Source organism: Buteo buteo, chromosome 12 (genome assembly GCF_964188355.1).
Source record: "Buteo buteo chromosome 12, bButBut1.hap1.1, whole genome shotgun sequence".
In the NCBI taxonomy this organism is placed as follows: Eukaryota; Metazoa; Chordata; class Aves; order Accipitriformes; family Accipitridae; genus Buteo; species Buteo buteo.
This window is the reverse complement of record NC_134182.1, coordinates 42,958,470-42,981,753: the sequence shown is the minus strand read 5'-3', so window position 1 is coordinate 42,981,753 and position 23,284 is coordinate 42,958,470. Positions and strand designations below refer to the sequence as shown.

General features: G+C 42.9%; 1 protein-coding gene across 16 annotated transcripts in view; it reads left to right on the top strand.

Annotated features, from left to right (window-relative positions):
• The window catches only part of AAK1 (AP2 associated kinase 1), an 86,862-nt gene that overhangs the window by 25,474 nt on the left and 38,104 nt on the right, over positions 1-23,284 (top strand). For all 16 annotated transcript variants that reach the window (XR_012652564.1, XM_075043707.1, XM_075043706.1 and 13 more), the window contains exons 3-13: positions 1,731-1,849; positions 3,935-4,043; positions 6,273-6,415; positions 11,988-12,109; positions 13,587-13,668; positions 15,616-15,748; positions 16,781-16,884; positions 17,913-17,992; positions 19,505-19,659; positions 19,769-20,049; positions 20,852-21,070. Coding sequence is in view for 15 of the 16 variants with exons in the window: in XM_075043707.1 (XP_074899808.1) it covers positions 1,731-1,849; positions 3,935-4,043; positions 6,273-6,415; positions 11,988-12,109; positions 13,587-13,668; positions 15,616-15,748; positions 16,781-16,884; positions 17,913-17,992; positions 19,505-19,659; positions 19,769-20,049; positions 20,852-21,070 (1,547 nt within the window). In the remaining variant the exon portion in view is untranslated. The remainder of the gene's footprint in view (positions 1-1,730; positions 1,850-3,934; positions 4,044-6,272; positions 6,416-11,987; positions 12,110-13,586; positions 13,669-15,615; positions 15,749-16,780; positions 16,885-17,912; positions 17,993-19,504; positions 19,660-19,768; positions 20,050-20,851; positions 21,071-23,284) is intronic.

The window sequence follows — 23,284 nt, the reverse complement described above, 5'->3', positions numbered from 1 at the left end:
ATACCAGCTACTAGAAAGAAAATTAACTCTATCCCAGCCAAAACCAGGACAGGCTGTTTCCAGTTAGTTCTGCTTCTAAAGGTTGATGGGGCTTCCTTGGAAAACCTGGTCTAGTTCCTATGACAAACTATGATGTGTAAAACTAAGGTTTTTGCATGCTAAGAGAGATTTTTGTCTAACAGCTCTGATGCTGAGAGGCATGTTATTTACATGTGTAACTTCTGTGGCTGTTTTGGAAGATGGGCTGTAATGGGTGCCATAAAAGCTGTCTGATAACAAATGGGGAGGGTTATACTTTGAACGCAGCAACGCCGTCTGGTCATTTGCTCTTTTTCAATCTTTTCTTAGTAAAAATAAATGCTGGTTTTAGTAAAAGCTTCAGTGGGCCTTTTGGCTGTGGTGTTTGATTGGTTAACAGCTTGTAAGCACCAGTTGTTGCAAGACTGCAGCTGTCAAATGCAGCCCATTTTAAGAGTAAATTTTACTGAAATACGGCTTTCTTGCTTGTCACATTTTACATGATGGGGAGGAACTCATTTAAGTGCTAAATTAAGTGCTAGTAGTAATTATGTACAAACATGTCAAATGTAACTATATAAGTCTTGTTGATCTGATGGTTTGTGGCAGCTTGTAAAGAATGGGATTCACCAAAGGGCTCAAACTTTTAAAATGAGAAATCTTTGGGATGTGACTAGCTTTTTACGGCATGTGACTACAGTTCTTGGTGTCGTGGGACTTCTGAATGCTACAGCAGCACTGAATCATAACTTACTATTGAGCTGATTCTTTAGAAATCCTTAAGCATAAAAGGAATATGTGCTGTAAGGTAACGGAGAGCAAATGAAGTGCTGTCAGGTTGTAGCATTGACAATGTCGTCATGCTTCTCTTTTTACCATTGTGCAGCACTTCTTGGCTACTGGGATACGTGCGACTTTTTTGTTCTGATTCATTCTGATCTCTGGGAGCCAGGTGCAAAACTTTGATGCCTATATACCTGCATCCTCAATCAGTTTCCTATTTCTGTCCAGGACTACAAATGTAAAACTCATATATTTTGATGCGTTGCTAACAGAGATGAAAGGCTTTCATCCTAAACAAGTCAAGTATATCGTGGGAGTCCTGACTTTACTAATAGCAATGACCACAAAATGAATTGAGTTAGTTTCTCTTTTTTCCTTGTTCTTCTGTCCTTTTTTAAAAGCACTAACATCAAACCATGTGTGGAAGATGGGTTTCTTCTGCTTCTTGCACAAATCAGCTTTGTAATGTAACTTAGATGTTTCAAAAGTTGGGAAGCCTTTTAAGTTTAGGCCTTTAGTAGTTCAGTGGGTGATCTGTAGCTCTGATTTCTGTCCAAGGCAACGTTGCTGTTTATATTTCGGCTTTCTTCTTCATAATGGAAATTAATGGAGCAATGAAGGACTGTCTGGCAGGACAAGTAACTGGTGTAATTGCTTGTTTTTATGGAGATGTTAAACGTTAACTTTGCTTCCATTAATCGCCCCCTTGGATTCCTTTTAGTTCCCAGAAATAACTGTCTAGGCAGAGTTGGAAGCTCTGGAGCTAAGCACATGTAAGGGGTGCTCCCACCACAGCTCTGTTGGTAGCTGCCGAGTGCCCTCCCCCTTCTGACTGTACTCTGAAGGGAGATGGCGGCAGGGACAAGGTTGGAAGCAAGGACCAAGAGGTTTCTTTGTTAATGAATAGGATGATTTTATGTCTTCTGCAGGAGGATTTGCTATAGTGTTTCTTGTGAGGACTAACAATGGAATGAAATGTGCCCTGAAGCGGATGTATGTCAATAATGAGTACGACTTGCAAGTCTGCAAAAGAGAAATCCAAATCATGGTAAGTCACCACTTCGTACTGGGGCCCCAGACTGGGAATGGAATGGTGTGAGAGCCTGCTCACCTTTTGCCTGTGATCTGTGTAGCGCCGTGTCACAAACTGTGGGTTTTCTTAGCAAAACTGTCTCTCTTAGGAAAGTCCTAACTGCTGGAATTATGTGACTATGTGAAAATCTTGTGTTGAATTATTTAAAATGTAAATAGTTTCAGTGGACAAGAAAAACATGGTAGCTGAAAAAGCAGAGGGAACTTCAGGAAAATGCGGGGAGGAAAAAAACTCCTGAGTCAACCCCACAACTTAATGGGAAGAGGAAGAGCTGAAGAGCTGAGCATGGTTGGGTGTGTTAGACTTCAAAGTCTAAGAATCTTCAGTTCAGGGCTAAAGTCTTCAGCCTTTTAGACTTCATCAGAAAAGGCTGATGATTCTGATGTAACTGTCCTTGAACTTAAATCAGTGCATGAATGGAAGACCTCCATTCTGAGATGAATTTGTATCACAACAGCTTCTTATCTTTTAGGTTGGGACAAAGAGCTGTCTCTGTATTGGAGAGGTTGATAGATTAAAACAGTATTTGTGGGGTAGTTACTGCCTGGGCTTTTGAAACAGGGAAGTATTTATAATAAGCACTGGGATGTTTCTCTAGATTATTGGGTACAAGGAGTTAGATGATAGGATAGCTTTTTTAGAGAGGTGTTTTAAACTTAGTGTCTCTAAACAAAGAAAAAAATTGAGATGATCCAAATAAATTTTCTTAGTCTTGTTTGGAGCCTAGTAAACATGGAAAGTGCCACTTTTGAAGTTGTATTCAAAGATATTGATGAACATTTAGAGCAACTGTGAGGTGGGGAAGGAAATAGACAATCCTTATTCTGCTAATTTACAACTTGAGTTGTAGGTTTGGGGTAGGTGATCTTCATATCAGAAGCTTTTACCTGTGGCAATTCTGGATGTGTTTTTTTGAAGTAGCTTTTACCTAGGCTAATACCTTTGAAGTTAACTACTGGAGTTTGTGTGATAGTGCACTGAAGCTTTTGGGCTTTGTCATTGCCATAGCTAAAGCTACATGGGAAAATTTGAGATTAGATCTTACATCAAAGGTTTTAGCTGTGCTCACAAAGCTTGTTTACTGGGATTTTATTTGCCGGTGTTTTCCACTGTCTCCGTGTCTTTGGTGCCTCTTTGAAATGTGTGGCTAACCTGGAAATTCAGGGTGAGAAGTATCCTTCTTACTTGGCAGGTCCACTTGCTCCTGTACTGAATCTTATCATAAGCACTAATATTTGCCCTGAAGAACCAGTATGTCACTAAAAGGACATATTTTCTTCTTTCCTGGCTTTTGTGCAATAAATAAGTATTTTAAACTTAACTGCACTTTTTGCAACCCTACAGCATTACAGCAGAATGTGGCCAGCAGAATCTTGATTTCTTTTACTGGTGAAGCTGAACATTGAACTGGACTGGCTATCACACCTGGGAGTGTGTGTGAAGCTGGCAGTCCCAAAGGAATGACTTTTCCCTGCAGGTTTAGCATGTGTCATGGATAAGTCATTGATACGAGAACTTGTGCTTTAATCCACCGAGTTACTTAAAATAAGGTACTTCTAAAAGCAAGGTTAAAATTTATTTTATTACCTTAGTGGGTTTTTTTGAGCATGAGAAGATTTGAGATACTCTTTGCCAGCCGAAGAGTGGAAGGAGATGAGAACAGTAAGCACAACATGTAAAGTGGATGGCCACCATAAAACATCTGCCTTGTTTTCCCCTCCCCATAAAGGAGGAGCAGCTCCAGGTGGCTTGGCCTGGGCCATCTGAGGGAACATGCAAAAATGTGGACTGATCACTGAACAAGTTAGTTCGTCAGGTTGGCTGTTTCTCTGCTGTTTGTCTCAAATCCTTCTGGAAGGAGAGCAGGTAAAGAGAGACCTCAGGTTTGTTCGACTTTTGCGTGACGATTAATCCAAAGTGACAGAAGCTTGCACCTACACAGGAGAAGAGCTAGGAAAGCTGTGCAGTGTAGAGGAACCGGATTAAAATATTGCTCACTCTGTATGGCTGGTTTATGCTTTGAATTTATTTATCTTACAGCGGGATCTATCTGGCCACAAGAACATTGTTGGGTACATTGATTCCAGTATAAACTCAGTAAGCAGTGGTGATGTATGGGAAGTGCTGATACTAATGGATTACTGTCGAGGTGAGTGTGGGCTCAACATATTACTCATTGGTAGATTTTCCCTTTTCAGTGCTTACAGGAAACTTGCACAACATCTTCCTTTAAAAAAACCCAGAACTGTTCCTAGGCCTAGCCCTTCCTTGGCTACCAAGGAACCATTCTGAACAAACCAAAGCCAAAACTAGGTGCGGGGAAGTGGATGATATGTGAAGCTATGCTGACTCTGTTAATGGGATTGGTACCACCTTTGTCCCTGCTCAGGGTGGCCCTAGATCCTTTCTGTTGTGAAGGGGAACCCTTAAATATATATTGCTGTTTTCCGTAGGCTGGTCTGCACAAGAAGTGGCTCTTCTAAAGCTGCCAGGCTGTGGAATGAAATTCTTCTTCACTTTTTTGTCATATTGCAAGCTTTTTTCCACTTCAGCCTGACTTAGGATTGTTCTGGAAGAAGCATGAAATGGATAATGTGAAGCTGAAAAGTACTCCTTTTACCTCTGACCTTTTTGCTTGGCTGTCTCTAGCCAGACAGGCTCTTCCAGTCTTTTCCAGCTGTCCCAAAGCTTTGATCTCTTGTGGCTAGGATGTGGTGTTTGGAAAATGACGCATGTGCTGTGCTCAAATGCCTCTCGCAGGAATAGTGTTAAGCAAAAATAATGTTTTGGCCAGGTGACTTCAGAAGTCTGTGTCTGTTTTGGATGATGGCAGCTGATGGAAACAGGTATTCTTGGGTATGTTCGGCTTTTAACTGAAGCCAGGTGCATTGTAGCAAGAACAACTAGATGCTAAAATGCCTTTAAACATGTATGGTACAGCTTTCTGTTCTGCCATGCCTTCTTTGCTGCTTCGTTTTGATGCAGGAATCTTCACTAACTTGCACTGGGTTTGCTTGCTGGTAAAAGGAAGAACCTTACTTGTAGTTTTGCTGAAGGAATCATTACGTAAGCTCCCTGTAAGCTTAAACCTAAAGATCACAAGGCTTGTTGTAAGAAATAGGCCTGACAGTGCTAGTAAATACATACTCAGCTCCATGTTGTGGACCACACTGTGGAGTGAAGTGCAAACTATAGCAATTCAGAATGCACTCCCTCCAGCTGCATTAGCCTCCCCTCTGTGCCAGACTTTGGGCTGATGAAGTAAAATCCATCTTTCTAAGGCCTTTCCTTCCATCTGAAAGGAGGAGAGCTGTAAGGTGGTATTTTTCACGTAGCTTTCTTTTGCCAGATGCTCTACTTGGCATACACCTGTCTGTCTCCAGCATTCAGACTGAAGCACAGGAGTTACTGTTATACGTTGGATTTTCCCTTGTTACTTTCCTGTTGTGTCAAACAGTTTCCAGACCAAATCAGTGTGTCTTTGTGTGCAGAACTCCACTCATTTTGAGTGCGGAATGTTCACAGCTGTACTATTTTTTAAGCTGAGCTTTTCTTTTGTACCATGGAAATAAAGTTTTCTGATACTTGTGATGTGAAATGATACAGTTTTGTTTTGCCAAAGGTTCGGAAAGGAGTTTTTTTTTTTTCTCTGTATATGGGGTGTTTTGAGGGGGGAAGAATCCTCTGTGTGGATTGTTTTGGAAAGGCTTTGACAGCAACAAAACCTCAAAGTTGAGGCAAATTCAGGACTCATTCATGAAAACTTGCTTTTGTTTGTCTGGAGTTTCCCTTATTATAGATGGATTTTTAGGTTTTTTTGCCAGTCTGTGACTTTAGCCAAGCCACTTAGTAGTGTATGGGTTTTTTGAGTGTATCCCTTCCTCCTTCCTCTTGCTTACATGTGGCAAACTATTTTGTGGACTGTGGGTGCCCCAAATTCAGCCTTTTATTTCTTTAGTCTGACAAAAACATCTTATTTTGAAGAAGAAAGAAAAAAATGCAGCTTAGGCAAAATTACATTTGAGTCTTAACACAGCCAGGTGAATGTGGGCCTTAGAAGCTAACTTGTTGCTCTTGAAGCACTGTTCAAAGATGAGATGAGATGTAATGCCTGCCGGCAGATAGGGAAAACCCCCTGGGATTTAGGCGAGGAAATGAGAATGAAACAAGATGAGTAAGCAGATTGCAAAAAGCCTCTGGGGAAGGCTTGGTGCGAATTTTGAATTTGAACTCATGAACTACTTGTGTGCTGACTGTACAGCCACAGTTTGATGGGGAGCAGACTAAGACAAGTTATCTCTGGTAGGATTTGGGCTTAGACCGGGCCAGACCTCATTTTGCATACCTGCTCTGATTCTTGGTGTCTGTTTCTCCTCAGGAGGTCAAGTGGTGAACCTCATGAACCAACGCCTGCAGACAGGGTTCACGGAGAATGAAGTCCTGCAGATCTTCTGCGACACCTGTGAAGCTGTAGCCAGGTTGCATCAGTGTAAAACTCCAATAATCCACAGGGATTTGAAGGTGAGTTGTGGACTCCAGTAATACAGCAGGGAGTGTGCATCCTCCTTAACGTGTGTGTCTGCTGCCTATGCCATGGCAGACAGGCTTTGAATACCAGTACTGTGTTTCTGTTGTTAGTAATGAGGAAAAGTGAACATAAATACCTCTCTCTATTGGAAGATAAAAAAAGGAATGAGCCTCTCATTGCTGCTTACCATATGTTTACCATCTATAGATCTACTTAAAAAACACAAATGTTTGTGAATAGTTCTGTTTTGCACAGGAGATGTGCCAGAATGTATCTGATGAATTATTCACGGTGACTTTCTACCACCTGAAACACTACTGATGTTATAAGGTAGTTCACAAAAAGCATGTTGTAAATTTGTTTCCTGGACCCACATTAAAAGGATCCTTCCGGAGATGTTGGCCTTGAGGCAGGAGTCATAAGAAGCTTTTGAAACTGGCCTCTAGCTCTCTGTTGACCATGAAAGTGCATTGTAAAACTCTGTGTGCTTAGCTGGGAACAGAGCTAGGCCAGCGGGGAGAGCTTTTGAAAAATCCCATGCCTATAATCAAACAAACAAAAAGATGTTCCCTTTCCTCTCAACTAGCTCGTAAAATGCCTGAATAATATATTCAGCCAAGAAGGAGGCTCCTGTGTACATTTGAAATTCAGATGTGCTTTGAGGGTCAGGTTCTTCTTTTCAGAGCCCTCAACAGATGTTTGTTTTGTGCTGTTGGCCATTGTTTTATAGGAGCAAAAGACGCCACGTGCGCCAATGAGAGCCAGGTAGCGCAGGGGAAAAAAATCTTCAGGGTATACTTTAGCATGTTTCAAATGATTGTGACCCTACGGCTCGGTCAGTTTGAGTATATGAAACAAGTCTGACATCTGTTTTTCTAGAATGAAACAGGTGGAGTCTTATAAATTTGAGGCCTGGATTTAAAGCTGTTAAGGTCTGTGGGCATCTTGCAGGAGTTTGTATAGGCAAGGAAAACTGGGGTGAGAGGATGAGGCTTAGGAATAGGGACCTCTCCAGTTGATATTAACCCCTGCTGTTACCTTTTTGGTGAATCCCTGGGTTTTTTTCATAAAGAACAAACTCATTGTGTGGCATGTGAATAAATTCTGGCACATCTGTGATGGATTAGTGAGTTGATCTTGAGCATTACTTTCTACACCGAGTTGCAGTTGAAACGGACTGTTACAGTCTGATGTCCAGCCCACTACTGTGTGCTTAGATCAGTAAAGTTTTTGCAAGGCCTGCCTCTTGGTAACCTGTGCCCAAGGTCAGAGAGTTGGCTCTTCTCTGCTTTGAGACATGTTTCCCAGTTGAATATTCGTGTTATTTCTGTCAAGATGACCTCTGGAGCTCTAGTCGCAATTGGGAATCTAAGTACTAACACAGAAGTAATGATTTAGATATGTTTTGACTTTATTTGAGTTCAAATTTAATAATGCCAAGGGGGACCTGCAATTCCAAGAGAGATCAAGGGCCAGAGAAGTTTTGCATAAGTTCTGAGTGTAAAGGAAGATATCTGTTGGCTAGGTGTTTTGTTGGGGTGAACATAACCCTGCTGAAGAGTGGGTAGATGTTGACTTTGCAGACATCTGTGTGGGGATTGGAGGCTCTTTTTGCCTTCCAGCTCTTTGATGTTGGTCTAATACTGGAGGTTCCTGCCCAGAGAGCTCTGCCAGCAGAAAGAATCGTGTGAATAGTCTTTAAGCCCTTTCAGACAAACACAGCTGGATTAGTTTCAGTGGCCTGTGGCTGTGATTTTGAATTAACCCAACAGGCTTTGCCTGAAGCAGAACAACTCCTGTTGGCACAGTCTCCAGCTGATGGGAAGTTGGCTTTAAACTGAAAGAGGGTAGATTTAGATTAGATATAAGGAAGAAATTCTTCACTATGAGGATAGTGAGGCACTGGGACAGGTTGCCCAGAGAAGTTGTGGATGCCCCATCATTGTGTTCAAAGTCAGGTTGGATGGGGTTGAGCAACCTGGTCTAGTGGAAGGTGTCCCTGCTCCATGGCAAGGGGCTTGGAACTAGATGATCTTTAAGGTCCCTTCCAACCCAAACCATTCTGTGATACGAGTCTATGAAGTGACCAACAGCTGGGGACAGCAGTACCTTTAAGCAGCATGCCTATAGGCAAAAGTGGACATCTCGCTGCAAATAAAGGCCAGGAAAAAGGTAGTATGCTATCTCTGTGTGTACTTAAGGTTTTCTTTCCTGATCTGATGGTTAACTGTCAGGTGCTGTGTCAGTCTCTCCCTTTGTGCTTATGGCATGATGTGCCCGTACAGGGTGTGATGTTTAGTTTGATGTGCTTTGATTGACTGCCACAGGCCGTGTATTGACGCTGCTTTTTCCTAAAAACTAGGAAGCCCCTCATGTGCTGCCTCTGCCCTAGTTGGGACCCCTGTAGAGGCAGTGTAAGGTTATTGGCAGTAGGCTTGCCTTGCGTGGTTACCTTTGCTTGTTCTTGCAGATGTTTTCCTCACCCTCAGGGTTCATAGCCATTGCTGCTGCAGGGCAATCCCTAAAAAGTTTATTTTGTTTGTCTCTCTCTGGAGTAAGAACACTTCCTATATCTTTAGGTTAGGCCTTTTAACAGCGAAAAACAAATGGCCAAACCTTCTTCTGGCTGTTATATTACCCTGGTTGTGAAGTCTCTGCTTTGAAGTTGGAATCACTGCAGAGAAACTGTAATTGTCAGACCCCAGAGGAGTATTTAGTGAGGTGGAGGGAGGGGAAAAATCTATGTAGGACTGATGATAACAATTTACGCAGCTATCCTATGCCTAGTGGCAGTTGTTTGCATAACTTATATTTAACCTTGTCTTCCCAGTCTTGCATCCTATAATGCATATTGCTCAAAGCACCAGCTTAGAGTCAACTTTGATTTCTACAGCTCAGAGCTTTCTGCAGTGAGAGGTCTCCCACTTCTACCTATGATGCTTCTGCTAGTCTGAACCCATCTGGTTGCAGGAGTAGATGACTGGCTTGCAGATGAGTGGCTGATTTGTCTTGTAGTAGACACAGCAGGATGCAGCAAAATACTGTGTCAGTCAACCTGGAGGATGCCGTTGATCAAAATATCTTTCTCTTTTCCTTTCCCTAATTTCTGAATTAACCAGAAGGTCGTGCTCTCATGTTAAGGATTTAGTTTCTTCTGCTTTCATTTTAGCAGGAGGCCTCCCAGTGTTGCACTTTGTGGTGTGATAAGATAGTCACGCAGTGCTGCTATTATCTCTGTGCTTTCTTCCGTCAACCTTCTTTGTAATGCCAAGTCTTGCCCTGATGCCACCAACAAGCCTTTGCCTGGAATTTGTTTGAGTGGATCTGTGTTGAGAGTGTGATATGTAAAATTGTTCAGTCCTCTAATGGTAAACATTTGTATCAACTGTGTTTAAGAATATGCCTGTGCCAAAATCAGTTAGTGCTCTGAGATGCCACATTGCATTCATTTCTTTGCTATGAAATACTAAATAAGCTTTCAGAAGTAAATAGTGAATAAATAGTGAATGGTGCCAGGGGAGGAAGGGAAGTTGAAACATCTCTAAAGAGACCTGAAGGCACTGAAAAGCAGTCGGAAAGTGTACCTTTATCATGCATCCCTCCCAAATTGCTACCTGAACTTAAAAATACCGGCCTTGGAAGCCGTTGGTTTCATGAGAGGATAATGCGTCTTGATTTTGCTAGTTAAAGTCTTATCCCTTATCCCTTGCCACTCTGTGTCTGTGCAGTGTTTTACTAAAGAAAGGTGTTTGTTTCAGAGAGCAAAGACAGAAGCTAGCTACATTCTGTAACTAACAAAACTTCAGGCAACTCATAGTTTCCCTTGAAGATTTTTGTTTGGCATCTAAATCTGACTTTGTCAGTGTTGGGCATGTCAGAGACTGCAGCCAGAGTTGTAAGCGCTCAGCAGTGCTGAAAACTGGATTATGGCTTTCTGAGTGTTTGACTGGAAGAAGGCACCTCCATACTCTTTTAAAAAAGACAGTTTTCTCTGGCCTGGCAGTCAGTAGCAGTAATTCAGGTACTTTGTTTTGCTGCTGTGGTTTTTTTTTTTGTTGTGTTGTTAGTTTGTTTTTTTCCTGGAAGTTACTGAACAAGCCTAGTTGCTGGATAGTCCAATGCTGATGTTTAATAATACTTGGAGGATGTTTTGGTGAGAAGTCATGTCAGACTTCTCAGCCAGATAAAGTGGAAGGATTCTTCTGGAAACATTTGAGTATTTGCAGGGAATAGGGACTAATGCTGTCAGTGTTGATCTGCTGGGGAGAACATCTGTGTGCAATGCTTTATTCAAAGCAGATGGATAGCAGAGAGGGGGAAGGGGTGTTGTTTAACCCTTGGTTTCAAGCCAGCATTTCCCCCCTCAGCTGCTCTAATTTGGCTGCATTTTCTGATGCTTAAAATGCTGACTACTACTTTTTCTTTCCTTCTTGTAAAGATCATCCTTGATGAGGAGCTCTACATACAAAAGATTTTGTTAGTGAACAACTTATGTAGTGATTTTTTTGAAATATATGAGCAGTGTGTTTTATCTTGTATCTGAGCATTTGACATTGATTGAAGATAAATATGTTAAAAATTGTGTGTGTTCTCTTGAGAGAACACACTGTTAATGCCACCGTACAGATGAGGAATTGGAACGCAGGGATGCTCTGCCAAAGCAAGGAACTGAACCCAGGTTTTTCCACATCTTATATCAGTGTCGAAACGTTTAGACAGCTTTCTTAAGTGGATGCAAGCTAGACTTTTGTTAATGCATGATTAAGTGTGAGTATTTGGGGGAAAGGCAGTGACTCTGCTGATTTTATTTATTTATTTTTCAGCTATCCCAGGTGTTTGTTTCAGCATTTGTTTCAGTTGTCTGATTCAAGGTACCAAATAATATTTAAAAGAAAGGAGTCATCTTCTCAGCAGCCTGGAGGAACCTCTGCTGATACAACCACTGTCTAGGGAGTATAGGGTACCCAACACATTCTGATAATAAGCAACTAAAGTGTGAGCATAAGCAGAGGTTTGTTTTGAATGAGACCCAAAGTGACAGGTGAAATGCAGGCAAAGAACTGGAGATGTATTATAATTTCAGAAAGCATAGAAGTGTGTGTGCTGTCATCAATTTGCCTCCTCTCCGTCCCACTAGGCAGCGAGGAGTTACAGCCCTTTATAAAGCTGTGGACAGCTTGTATTAGCTGTCCCAAATTCAGATGCCAGACTGTGGGTCATAGTAGCTCAGGGAAGTTGAGCACTAAAGACACTGGGACACAGTTCTAGTCCTGAAGCACATAGTAGTCTTAGAGGCAAGGTGATGTGCTTGCAAAAGGAGAAAGGAGGGGTGGCAGGATGGAACGCAGTGTTACAACTATGCTTCCACGATTTGACTTCTATTTTACGAGATGTGACAGAGTTTTGATGCATATTTTCTTTGCTGTCATGTTATACTTTTATGTCAGATGTGTCTGATATGTCTTCAGGCACCAAAAATCCTGCTTATCTAAAGAAAACAAATGTTTTGTTTTGTTTTTTTTTTTTTCCTCTGAGTGATTCTGTATTTGTCTGTGATGCTTTCAGGTTGAAAACATCCTTCTGCACGATCGCGGGCACTATGTCCTGTGTGACTTTGGAAGTGCTACTAACAAATTCCAGAATCCTCAAACAGAAGGGGTGAATGCGGTAGAGGAGGAGATCAAAAAGTAAGCACGCTTTTTCTTTTCAACTCAGACATAGTTTGTATTTGAAGGGTAATTTTTTTCTTGTACTGGGACTAAATGTTACTCAGGCCTGTTGCAGCAGATTGGATGCTGCTGCACAGAAGTGTCTGCTGCAGGTAAATAAGTGCCTGGGGGAAGGTGAAACAATAAATTGAGCTTGATGTAATTGCTTTGGACCTGAAAGACTGAGCGTACTAATGCAGAGAAGTTGCCCACCTTGACAAAGTAGTGACATGCTCTGTTATGTATGGGGTCAGTCTATCTCTGTCCCTCATCTGTCTTGGCTTCTTTGAACTGCAGTACAGCAGATGACAAAATCCCTGTCCTCCGTGAGCCACTCTTCATAAATCCTTGCAGTGACTAAGGGAACGCATGGCCTAACTTCTCAGCTCTTCATAGAAAATGTAAGGACCTTGAGGTGTTTTATCTGGCTCCTTCTCTTCTCCCCATGCACGACCAGCTATAGTGCTAGCAACTAGGTGCACCCTGATGCCTTTAAAAAGGGAACTTGGCTGTTCAGTAGGACCTAGATCAAGAATGGAGCAGACTCGAGGTCCTTGGTCTTGCTTTAGTTTTAACAACATCACTGCTGCAAACTTTAGAGTTCTCTTAATACAATATTCTGGCTAGAAAACAGCATGTTAGAAATGTGTGCAAATGCCTCCTTTTTGTTAGGATTCAATTACACCTGCATGGATTTCCTAGATTGTTTGACTGAAGTTTTTAGAGCTCTCCTAGTCTGACTTTGCAGTCCCTTTGGAATACCCTATTTGTACACTTATTAACAAGCCTGCAAAACCTTTGCCTTTTGCAGTGCTTTCTTGTGATCAAGGTAAATAGCATGCAAGGTGCCATAGCAGAAATTATAGACCTACTGATAGGAAATCTTATCATAAGAGTCTCTTAAACTGTGGCACAGTTTCCAGCTTTTCTATTTGTAGTAATTTTTTAAAGTGAGGCAAATTCTAGCAATAGTTTGAGAAAGGAAATAACCTTTCTCCTGTTTACAATGACTCTGAGCAGGAGTCTTGGTATGGAAGTCTATTTATCAGGAGCCACGTATCTGGTTACAGTCTTTTTAATACAGTTGGCCAAAGCCCCAGCGGTGAGGACATTGCAGAGGACATTTGACTACTGACCCTGTTAATACTCTGAATCCTTGAATATTTCTGTTCTAGTTCTTAAAATGTACTGTTTTGTGAGTAAATTGCTTGCTCTGGAAAGGATCTTGGTTACTGCTTTGGTTTCACAGGGCAGTTTGCAGTGGTTAGTATTTTATTGTTAAAGGTATATAGCAGATGCTGCTGTTAAAAGATTTTTCCAATAGATTGTCATCTTTAGTATCCCTTTCACTAAAATGAATAGGGAAAGAGTGAATTATGAATTATTTGGAAATATGGCACAGTGAAAATGCATCTGATATCCACTTTGAACTCACTGATAGATCTTTCTGCTACAGGTACACTACGTTATCCTATAGAGCACCAGAAATGGTCAACCTGTATAGTGGCAAACTTATTACTACAAAAGCAGACATATGGGTATGTATAAAAACTGCTTAACATCATACAACTGGCCTGCAGCTTGCTTTCATTACTGTAATGACAGGGTAACTGTCTGGCTGGGGCTAACCTAGTTTCCATAAGAGACTGGACAGTTTCTGAATAAAGAGTTCCTCTGCTTGACATTCCTGATGAGTTACTGCTGAGCAGGGTGGTTTGTGGATAAAACCTGCATGCTTCTTTGCATGCTACCTCCCATGTGGTTTTAATTTAGAGCAGTGCAAACCTGATTTCATATCTTAAGAGTTAAACCAGAAAATTCAGAGTATTGTGACTTCTTGTGCCCGGGTTGGGTTGCAAGCATGTGAAATCAAAGTTACCGGTCAGCCTTTAGTAGAAAACTGCAAAAATAGACCTTGCCCCAGGAGCAATCCTGGACAGTGTAATACAGGTCTGAGTTGTCAAACCTGGCCAAAGACCAAGCTTTTGCACTGCTGTTTCTAATGATCAGTGCAATCTTGCCATGCTTTTCATCTTGAGAGCAAAATGCAACTGTGGTGTAATCCATTACTGGCTAACCTGATCAAGGATAGAAAGCTTCCCTTTAGTTGGGATGGAGATGAAAAAAAGTCTGTGCTGTTTGTAGTGGCAATTCAGCAAATGGGAGGTGTTTAAAATGCTAATTCAGTGCATGTTTGTATGGTTTCTGAAGCCCTGAGCTAGGAAGTAACAAGGCAGAAGCAGTAGAAGGAGAGTTTTAATGTATCCTCAATAGCTCTGCATCTGCATATACAAGAGGGAAAATTGCTGGCGTGACATCTGCTGGGAAGAGTCCTCTGTCTTCTCTGTGAGCTCAGCTTGGACTCAGGAATGCAGCAGCTCCTGTGGGGCTCTTGCACCGCTGAGTTCAGCAGGAGGTTTGTAGAACTGGGCCCTGTACCAGTGCCGGGTCACTCGCCTTGGTGTTAGAGACCCAGAGAGGGAAGGTTACACCTGTAACAGCATGAAAAGATTGTCAGGGCCTCAAAGGCAGCCAGAGGAGAACCTAGGATTTGTGCTCCTTCCTGTGATAATGTGGAGAGGTGGAGACCCAAAGGCTGTCAAATAGCTCACCTCTTCCTGGCATGGAAGGAATTCTGTTCTGGTGACCCATGGAGTGTTTCCAAACGAGCGTGTGGTGGTGTGCGCACTGGGGCCTCAACTTCAAGGCCTGTTGCAGCACTTGTCCTGCTGGAAACCTCCCTTTCCTCAAACCTCATCGAGGTTATTTTAAACTAGAGTGCAATTTAATTGTGAAATCCTATGACAAGATATAAGCTGATGATGAGTTGCTTAGGATTAGGAAATGTTTCCCTCTCTCCCCTCTGAGATGGTGGGAGTGTTTCATAATTAGCCCTTTGTGCAAAACTTGTATTTTCTTTTGAAATAGGTGGCGGTTCTTGCTGTCAAAAGCAGCATGGAAGTAGATGGAAGGGTGATATAACCTAGCAGCCTGCAGACTTATCTGTATATCTCTCCCTGGTATATATTTATAACGGTTGAAAGGTTGTTTGAACTCAAGCTTGGAAACAGTTTGGTTTTTTCTTTGTCAGAATAAATGTATTAAGGATGATGGTTATAATTTATTTTTGCTATTACTTTGCTTTTCCCTTCCAGTATGTGGCGGAAACAGGCTTTGCCTGTTTAATGACGTGAGGAGTTACACTATGTGGAACTGTGGGGTGTGTGTGATGATACTCACACAATCCCCCAGATTACAGGATCTCAGCCTGGCGAGGGAGAGCTCTTCATGTATTTATCTTCCCATAAAGCTATGCTTGTTTTCAAGTCGATCGCAGGGATGTTAAAATGTAGGCCTGACATCATGCAGGACCCCTATAGTAGAACAAGCTAGAGCACTTTCCCTGTTATTTACAGTGGTATTTGAATTGTACCATTGCCTGGTTTGCTTCAGTTTAAATCCTTTGCTCTGTTCTCTCTCTTCAGGCCCTTGGCTGTTTACTGTACAAGCTGTGTTACTTCACCTTGCCATTTGGGGAGAGTCAGGTGGCAATCTGTGATGGCAATTTCACCATTCCAGATAATTCTCGGCACTCGCAAGACATGCACTGCCTCATCCGTAAGTGTCTCTGACAGTGGCATAATCCACTTCTGCAGAATTAAAAAAAATAGCAGAGGTGTTTTGTTCCTATATTCCCTACTCCTACAGTAAAACAGCTGGTGTTTCTCTTCTTTTAAGAGACTTGCTTTATCCACAGGGGTGGATAAAGTGATCTTTTAGTAGCTTGGGAGATCACTCTTCGAAAGAAATTATGACGAAAAGAGATTTCTGTTTGGCTAGGCTGTAGTGAACTCTCTGGAAAGGCAGGAAAACAGGCAGCCATTTGGTTTAAGAGTCCTACAGAAACTTGCACAATGAGCCTATTTATGCAGAAACGTATTTCTCCAGTAATAAATCTATTTGGATAAGGAACTGAAAAGAACCACAGTGACTTAGACTAGTGATAAGAATTCATCTTCTATGAATTGAGAAACAGAACTGAAATGATTTATAAATAACCCACTTACTAGAGTGAATGTGTAATTAAGGGTACAATGTACTACTGGCAAAGCTGGGGCAGCTCCCTTGTTTTCAGCACAGCATTTGATTTTTTTTTTTTTTTTTTCTTTTCCCTATTCCCTAGCCACGGTGTTGACTAACAGAGAGTTGAATGTGTTTGCAGAGCAGCCTGGTATTTTCTTTGCTTGTGTGGTCATATATGTGGCTGGCCTGTCTTCCTCCCCCCGACACACTGGGGTTGGATCAAACTCTTTTACTTCGGGTTCACTTGGAAATGCAGAAGTTGAAACCAATGCTATTCCCTGACCAGGCAGGCTGCATTTCCCCTCCTTGCCCTAGAGCCTTCGATAGCAGCTACAAATTGTTCACAGCTGTATTGAAAAAAATCTCCTAGTCCATCCTGACTGTCTGTCTTGCCCCTTTCTCTCTGACCCTGATGATCAGCTCAGCCCCACTGATCACCAACCAGGTGCTTTGAAAGACACAGGGCACCCTGTTTGCATCCGGTTATACCAAATGTAGCTCTGCCACAAATGGGTCATGTGAATCTGTCTGTTCTATTGCTGATAGTAGCATCTCTGTCTTTTAAAGGGTATATGCTTGAGCCAGACCCAGATAAGAGACCTGATATTTATCAGGTCTCCTACTTTGCATTCAAACTGGCAAAGAAGGAATGCCCAGTCCAGAATGTCCAGGTGAGTAGCAAAGGAGTGGACTGATACAGGGCTTTGTGGGAGGAGACCAGGGGTGGCAATTGGTGAATAGTGAGTATTCTGCTGTATTCTGTTGGTTGTTCTCCAGTCCTGTAATTAGAAGGGTCTTTCTTCTTTTTTTTCTTTCTTTTTTTTTTTTTTTCCCCATAACTAGCAGTACTGTTTGGGGTTGGGTTTTGGGGGATGGGGGCAGGAATCGGGGTTTTGTTTCATATGTTGTTTATTTCTGTTTGTCCCTGATTTACCTCCTCACCCAGTTACCAGCATGAGGCCAACCAAGAGATCTTGTGCACTTGAACATGGAGAATTAGGCCATGCTTGTGAAACCGATTTGATGTTCAGGCACACTTATTATAGCATGCATAATTTGTGCTGCAATTGGTTTTAAACATAGCAGTTTTGTCTGCTGTCTGGCTGGGACTAGCCGACTTGCATTTGAACCACATCAGACCTTACACAATCACCTGCCCCTTCTTAGTGTATCTTTATAGACTTCAGTTGAAAAAATAGAGTTGACAAGTATTTTCTTATGGTGTTAGGGACATCTGTGACATGACATTTTATTTTGTTGTTTCCAGGTAAGAAGAAACCTTCCCCCCCCCCCCCCCCCCCCAATTCAGGTGGTTATTTATGGTCTTTCTGAATAAGACATGGTTTTAGTACTATTGTGCCTGTATTTTTTTTTTATAGCAGTATTAATAAGTATTGCTGCTATTGTCCCCAGGTTGTCTTTTAAAAATACCCGGGTTGTGCTATGAAGCTTTGTGTTCGGATTCCATGTGTAGTAAATGGTCAAAAAGCTGAACCGTATTTTTCCCTTGTAAAGACTCTCCCAAACTACTGTCTTCTCATGACATTAACATTGAGGGAATTGTCCTGTGTCCAGCATGAGGAATAATTGCTTTGGGGATCCCCCAATATCCCCGTTTCATTGTGATGCTTTTGCAAATTTTTTCTGACTCTGTTTTCTGCCCTCAAAATACAAAATTCGGTGTTTTTGGGATCTGCAGAACTCTCCGATCCCCGCTAAACTCCCAGACCCGGTTAAAGCAAGTGAAGCTGCTGCAAAGAAGAGTCAACCAAAGGCCAGGTAAACACCTCTATTATGCTCAGCCCTCTCTCTTTTTATCGTCTGTTGTCTTTCTGCTGTTTATTAGGAAGGATGCTTGGTATATTTAGCTGCTTCCTTGTGGGCTTACATTTACACATGGAGACAAACATTGCAGTCCTGAGGCTTTTGCTTCAGTGACATAAATAACCATTGATCTAATTGATCTGAAAGGCAGAAAATGCAGATATTAGGGGAAATTTTTCTGCATGGTGGAGGTGGGACTTTGGCGATGCTCAGCATGACTCAACACCTAGGCTTTTTGTACTGAAGACATTGCTTGATGGCAGCACTTGAAGTTCATGCACTTAGATGAATCTAGTGTGTCATCCATCTGGAGGCAGTACCCGGAGTACCTGAGAGCAAAGTCAGGAGAAAGACTGCAGCTGGCCTGCAGTGGGCCTGCAATTGGCCCGGAGAACATGAGTCTGCTGAGAAACTGCACTGGGGACTATTGCTGTTCGAGTTTGACCCTCGGCAGATGATAACCTGACCCAGTAATTACTGTATGAAATTGCTGTGATTTCTGCAAGAGTCCTATAATTTCTTCGGGGCAGGGGATGACGACGACACGGGGGTGGGGAGCGGGACGACACACAAAAGCCCAACCAGTCTCCATCTGAAGAGCCCAATTAGTGGGGAAACCACTGTACTGCTGTGGTTTTCTCCTCTCCTGCTGCTGCTTGCTCTGCTTATGATACTGTAATTGAGAGTTGTAAATTCTGTTGGACAAAACCTGTACCTTATTTTACTGCAAAGTGAGCAGTACAGCAGTGGGCACTCTAAAACCAGCAGTTTTCTTCAGACTCTGAAATAGGGCGTCTTTCCTCCTGTCTGTCAGTCCCAGGAGTCTGCTTTGTTTTTTTTTATAATTGAGTGCAGCTACTCTCACGTTAGTAGAACAACTTGATATCTAACAAGCAGATGTATCCACAGAAGAGCAGAGTGGTGTCTGCCTGCTTGGCTCTGTTGCTGTGAATTTTTGGAGCTCAGTAAATATCAAGCAAAGATAAGAAGAGGTCCAATGACCTGATTCTGTAGTAGATGTACTAAAGTTAAGTTATGTCTAAAGATGGCAATTTAGACAACTCTGCCCAAAGGTACCAGCTGCTCTTAAGCTAATTTATGTCCTTCATCTGCTCATCCAGAGCTCTAAGTGGATTTAAACAATATTTGTAGCAAATATTCGAATGAGTTGAGTGATTTTGACAAGTTCCAGCTGTCCAGCAGGAGAAGATGCCACAATTGGCAAAATTGTCAAAACGATAGTGTCAGGTTAATTGTTGTGGATGCATCCGTTAAGTTTTACTAAGCTTGCAGCTTTCTGGAAAGGGTCGATGTGTGTGTCTGGATGCGCACAAATGCTTCACCTTTATTAGTCACATACTGCTAAAGTATGGATGAGTTTTTAAACCCCTACTGTGTCTTCCATGCACCAACTGTCAGGCAAACAAAGACTGTGCTCTTCCTTTTATTCCTTTCCTTATTTTGTAGGCTGACAGATCCCATCCCTACGACAGAAACTTCCATAGCACCTCGCCAGAGACCTAAAGCAGGACAGACACAACCCAACCCTGGAATTTTACCCATTCAGCCAGCCTTGACGCCTAGGAAGAGACCCACGGCTCAAGCAGCCATTCAGGCACAAGGTGAAACCATGATCCTCGTGTGGTGCTTTCCTGCCGGGCACTGCATACTGCAGAGCTGTGGTGCATGTTGTTCTAATGGATCTGTCTTTCCCCCCCCTGCCCTTACTAGTTGCAGGACCTGCTACCCTGGGCAGTGGTCAGCCTTCGCTACCTGCAAGTGTCCCCCAGCAAAAAGCAGCACCTCAACAGGCTCCAGCACAGCCACAAGCCAAGCAGGCACCAGCTCCGCAGCAGGCCTCGCAGGCACAGCCCCAGGTCCCTTCTACTCAGCCACAAGCCACACCTCAGCATCAACAGCAGCTTTTCTTGAAGCAGCAGCTTCTGCAACAGCAGCAGCAGCAGCAGCAGGCTGCCTATTACCAGCAGCAGCAGATGATGCAAGCTCAGCAGGTAGGTGTGCATGGCCGTGTTTGTTGCATACTTACAGTGCTAGAGGTCTGCAAGGCTGTATCTTTGCATTTATGGCAAGTGCCCTGTTTTTTTGGGGGGGGATACATGCAGTTTTTGGGCATTTTCCAATGTGTCTAGTGAGATTTTTTTGCTACGCAAGGCTGGCATTTTTAACTGTCAGCGTGGAAGGCCTTGGCATAGTTTTGTCATGTACAAACATAAAATAAGCAATACTGGTTAAGTTTTTACAGCTCCAAGTGTTTTAGGGTCTTGAGGTCAATGCTCAACTGATGAGCAGAGGGGTACAATTTCTCTTCTGCTCTCTTTGTGGTACAAGAAGCCTGGCATGCCTTTTCAACGGTAAGATTCAGGTCTGTGAATGCATGAGGAGTTAGACGGGATGTGTCTAGATGACAGACTTGCGTGCTTAGCTGAGGTCTTTATAGCAGCATAGATCTCTGCTAAAGCATATTTAACAGTGGAAGCAAAGGGACAGTAAATCTTCCTATCTTGTGGAAAGGTTTGGAATTGATAAAAATGGAGAAAGGAGTTTGAGACCACAGGACAGTCTGTGCCATGGGACCCCCATACAGGCAGGTATAACACAGAAAGGATCTAACGTTAGACCAGAAGGCCGTTTTCCACCACTCCTTTGCAGATGGTCTCCAAACCATTGCAGCCTATTACTGCTTTGCCACTTGCAGTGGCTGTAACTGTTCCTGTGACTGACCCTGAGTTCTGGTGGTGGGTACCCCTGTTCCCAGCTGTGCAACAAGTGGCTCAACAACTGGTTGTTTCCCAGTTCCCAGTGATGCAGCAAGGAGCGCCAGCACAGCAGCAGCTGATGCAGAACTATTACCAGCAGCAGCAGCAGCAGCAGCAGCAGATGATGGCCCAGCAGGCAGCAATGCAACAGAAGACAGCAGTAACAGCAGTTCAGCAAAAGCAACAAGCCCCAGCGCCACCGCAGCCCCAGGCCCAGCAAAGTGCAGCCCAGCCAGTGCAGCCACAGGAGCAAGTGGTAAGAGCCTTGCGGGAAGGAGTGGGGCAGCAGGATTTGGAGGACTGGCAAGTGTTCTCCTGCCAGGTCCTATATGCCGGGAACACCCCAGCAGGGTGGCTGGCTTTTCAGACCCACAGAGCCCAGGTAAACGGTGCTCTAGGGCCTGCTGGCCCCTAGTGCATTATTGCTGAGTCGCACATGTCGGCACTAACCTTGCTGCCTCAGACACACGTGTGGTTGTTTGGATTGCTCTTTCCAATGGGATGATGGACTCTGGAGTTGTGCTCTGGGTCCATAGAAAGAAGATGAGTAAATGATGAGTAGAAAGCAGATGAGAAGATATTTTCTCTATCCTTCCCCTGTCACATTGTCCTAGAAGATGCGATAAACTCTTTGAAAAATTATTTGTACTCAACGCATCAGGATGGGCACCGGGCAACAGAACTACTTTATGTTGCTGCTTGTTTGGAAAACTTCCATCTTGTATTCAGGGCTGTGATGCAAAGAAAGGTGCAAGCAGCCTTCCTGGTTGTTTTTGGCATTAGGATAACTTTTTCCTTTAATGAATACTATGGAAAGGAGACTTTTCAAAGCACTGTATCTAAAAATAAATAAATAAATCAGCCACTTTACCAATCATCTGAACATGTGTCCAAAATAAATGGTCTTTACTTAATGGAAAATATGGCTGTCTGCAACAGGGAAATAGCCAGCTGTCCGCAGTGTTAAAGGCAGGGGAGCTGTGCCAGAGGGCAGGATCCCCATTGCCAAAGTGTCTCTGCAGTACCTGTGGGATGAAGCTGTGCCTTTTGCTTTCATTCCTGTGCAATTCCCTCCACTCTTGCTTGTTTTTGGGAGTGCAAAGGGATGTCCCTAACTCTAGTTGAGTGTTGGAAAGAAAGCATGTGCAGGCACCAGACAAGGGGAAGCTGCCTGGTATTTTGCTGTACGAGGTTGCACGTGTGCAAAGCAAACAGTATCTGATAACAAACCACTTCAGGTACATGATGTTTGAGTCTAAACTAAGGGCAATTTGTGCTTGCTTGTTCATGAATTGCCAGTTATTCAGGACCTAATTAATCTCTTGAGCATGCTTCCTTTAAAGTGACATCAAGAATTAATTTGACTAATAAACTCCATAAGCCAGTGACCTGAGCAATGCTGGGGATGCATTGTTTGTTTTGCTCTCTGGTGTGTCTTAACACTCTGTCATATTCACCCCCTTTTCTTTTATATTAATTTTCAGCACTAAGCTGATTGTTAGGGTAGGTGACAAGCTTGGAGCTGTTGTTTTCCTGGCCTTGTTGTTCTTTTGCTGAACGACCTGGGGCAAGTCAGTTTATTGAAATTGGTGGGAGATTTTCAGTGCATGCAGACAGGTTTTGAATGGTGCCCATTATTACCCTATTCCTTTTAGAGGAGAAATGCCTGAAACAGAGTATTGAAGTGTATCTCTTAAAGAACTTTGCTGTGATTCACTAGCACGGAAACAGTCTTAATTTTATTAAATCAGCTAGATTGAAAATTAGCCTTATCGCCCTGGAAGGCTGATCAGAATGGACGCATCTGGACACCTCCACTCCTGCAGCAGTCAGGCGGGAAAAAGCAGTGGTTGGCTCATTTAAAAAACGATAGTGATACATGGTCTCTACAGAGCAGTCACTGAGCAGAAGATACCAAGCCAGGACCCATCAAAACCTTTTCACGTTGTGAGACTTCAGCTTAATAAGCTCTGAATTCATTTCTGTGGCGATTTCGGCACTGCTTTTTTATTTCTCAGCACCAAATGTACTGTTCTGCAGTGACCTATATAGCAAGATGTAAGGTGGGTGCATCAGAAGCAGTCAGGTCAGTTTGCTTCTCAGCTGCAGTGAATTAGTCTGCCTGAAAATGCCAGATGAAAAGCAAGACAGCTAACTACTTTTTTGCCTTGCTCCACTGTAGTTAAGCACCACACTGGGGACATAACTCTTTTTCCTCATTGCCCTCTTAGGTCTTTCCAAGTCTTTCATCTGTCTTCCTTGGTCAAAAATGGCCTGGGATGATATGGGGTGGGGAACAGGGAGCTAGGGCCCAGGCAGTGAAGGTGATGTTCGCAGCTTTCTGCTCTTTGCATTCTAGTTTTCCTGCTTTAAATCCAGCCATTATACTTCACTGACAGACAAATTTTGAAAAATCACATAATCGGAAGTAATGCTGTTGTTTATCACTACAAAACAGTATTTCAAGTAT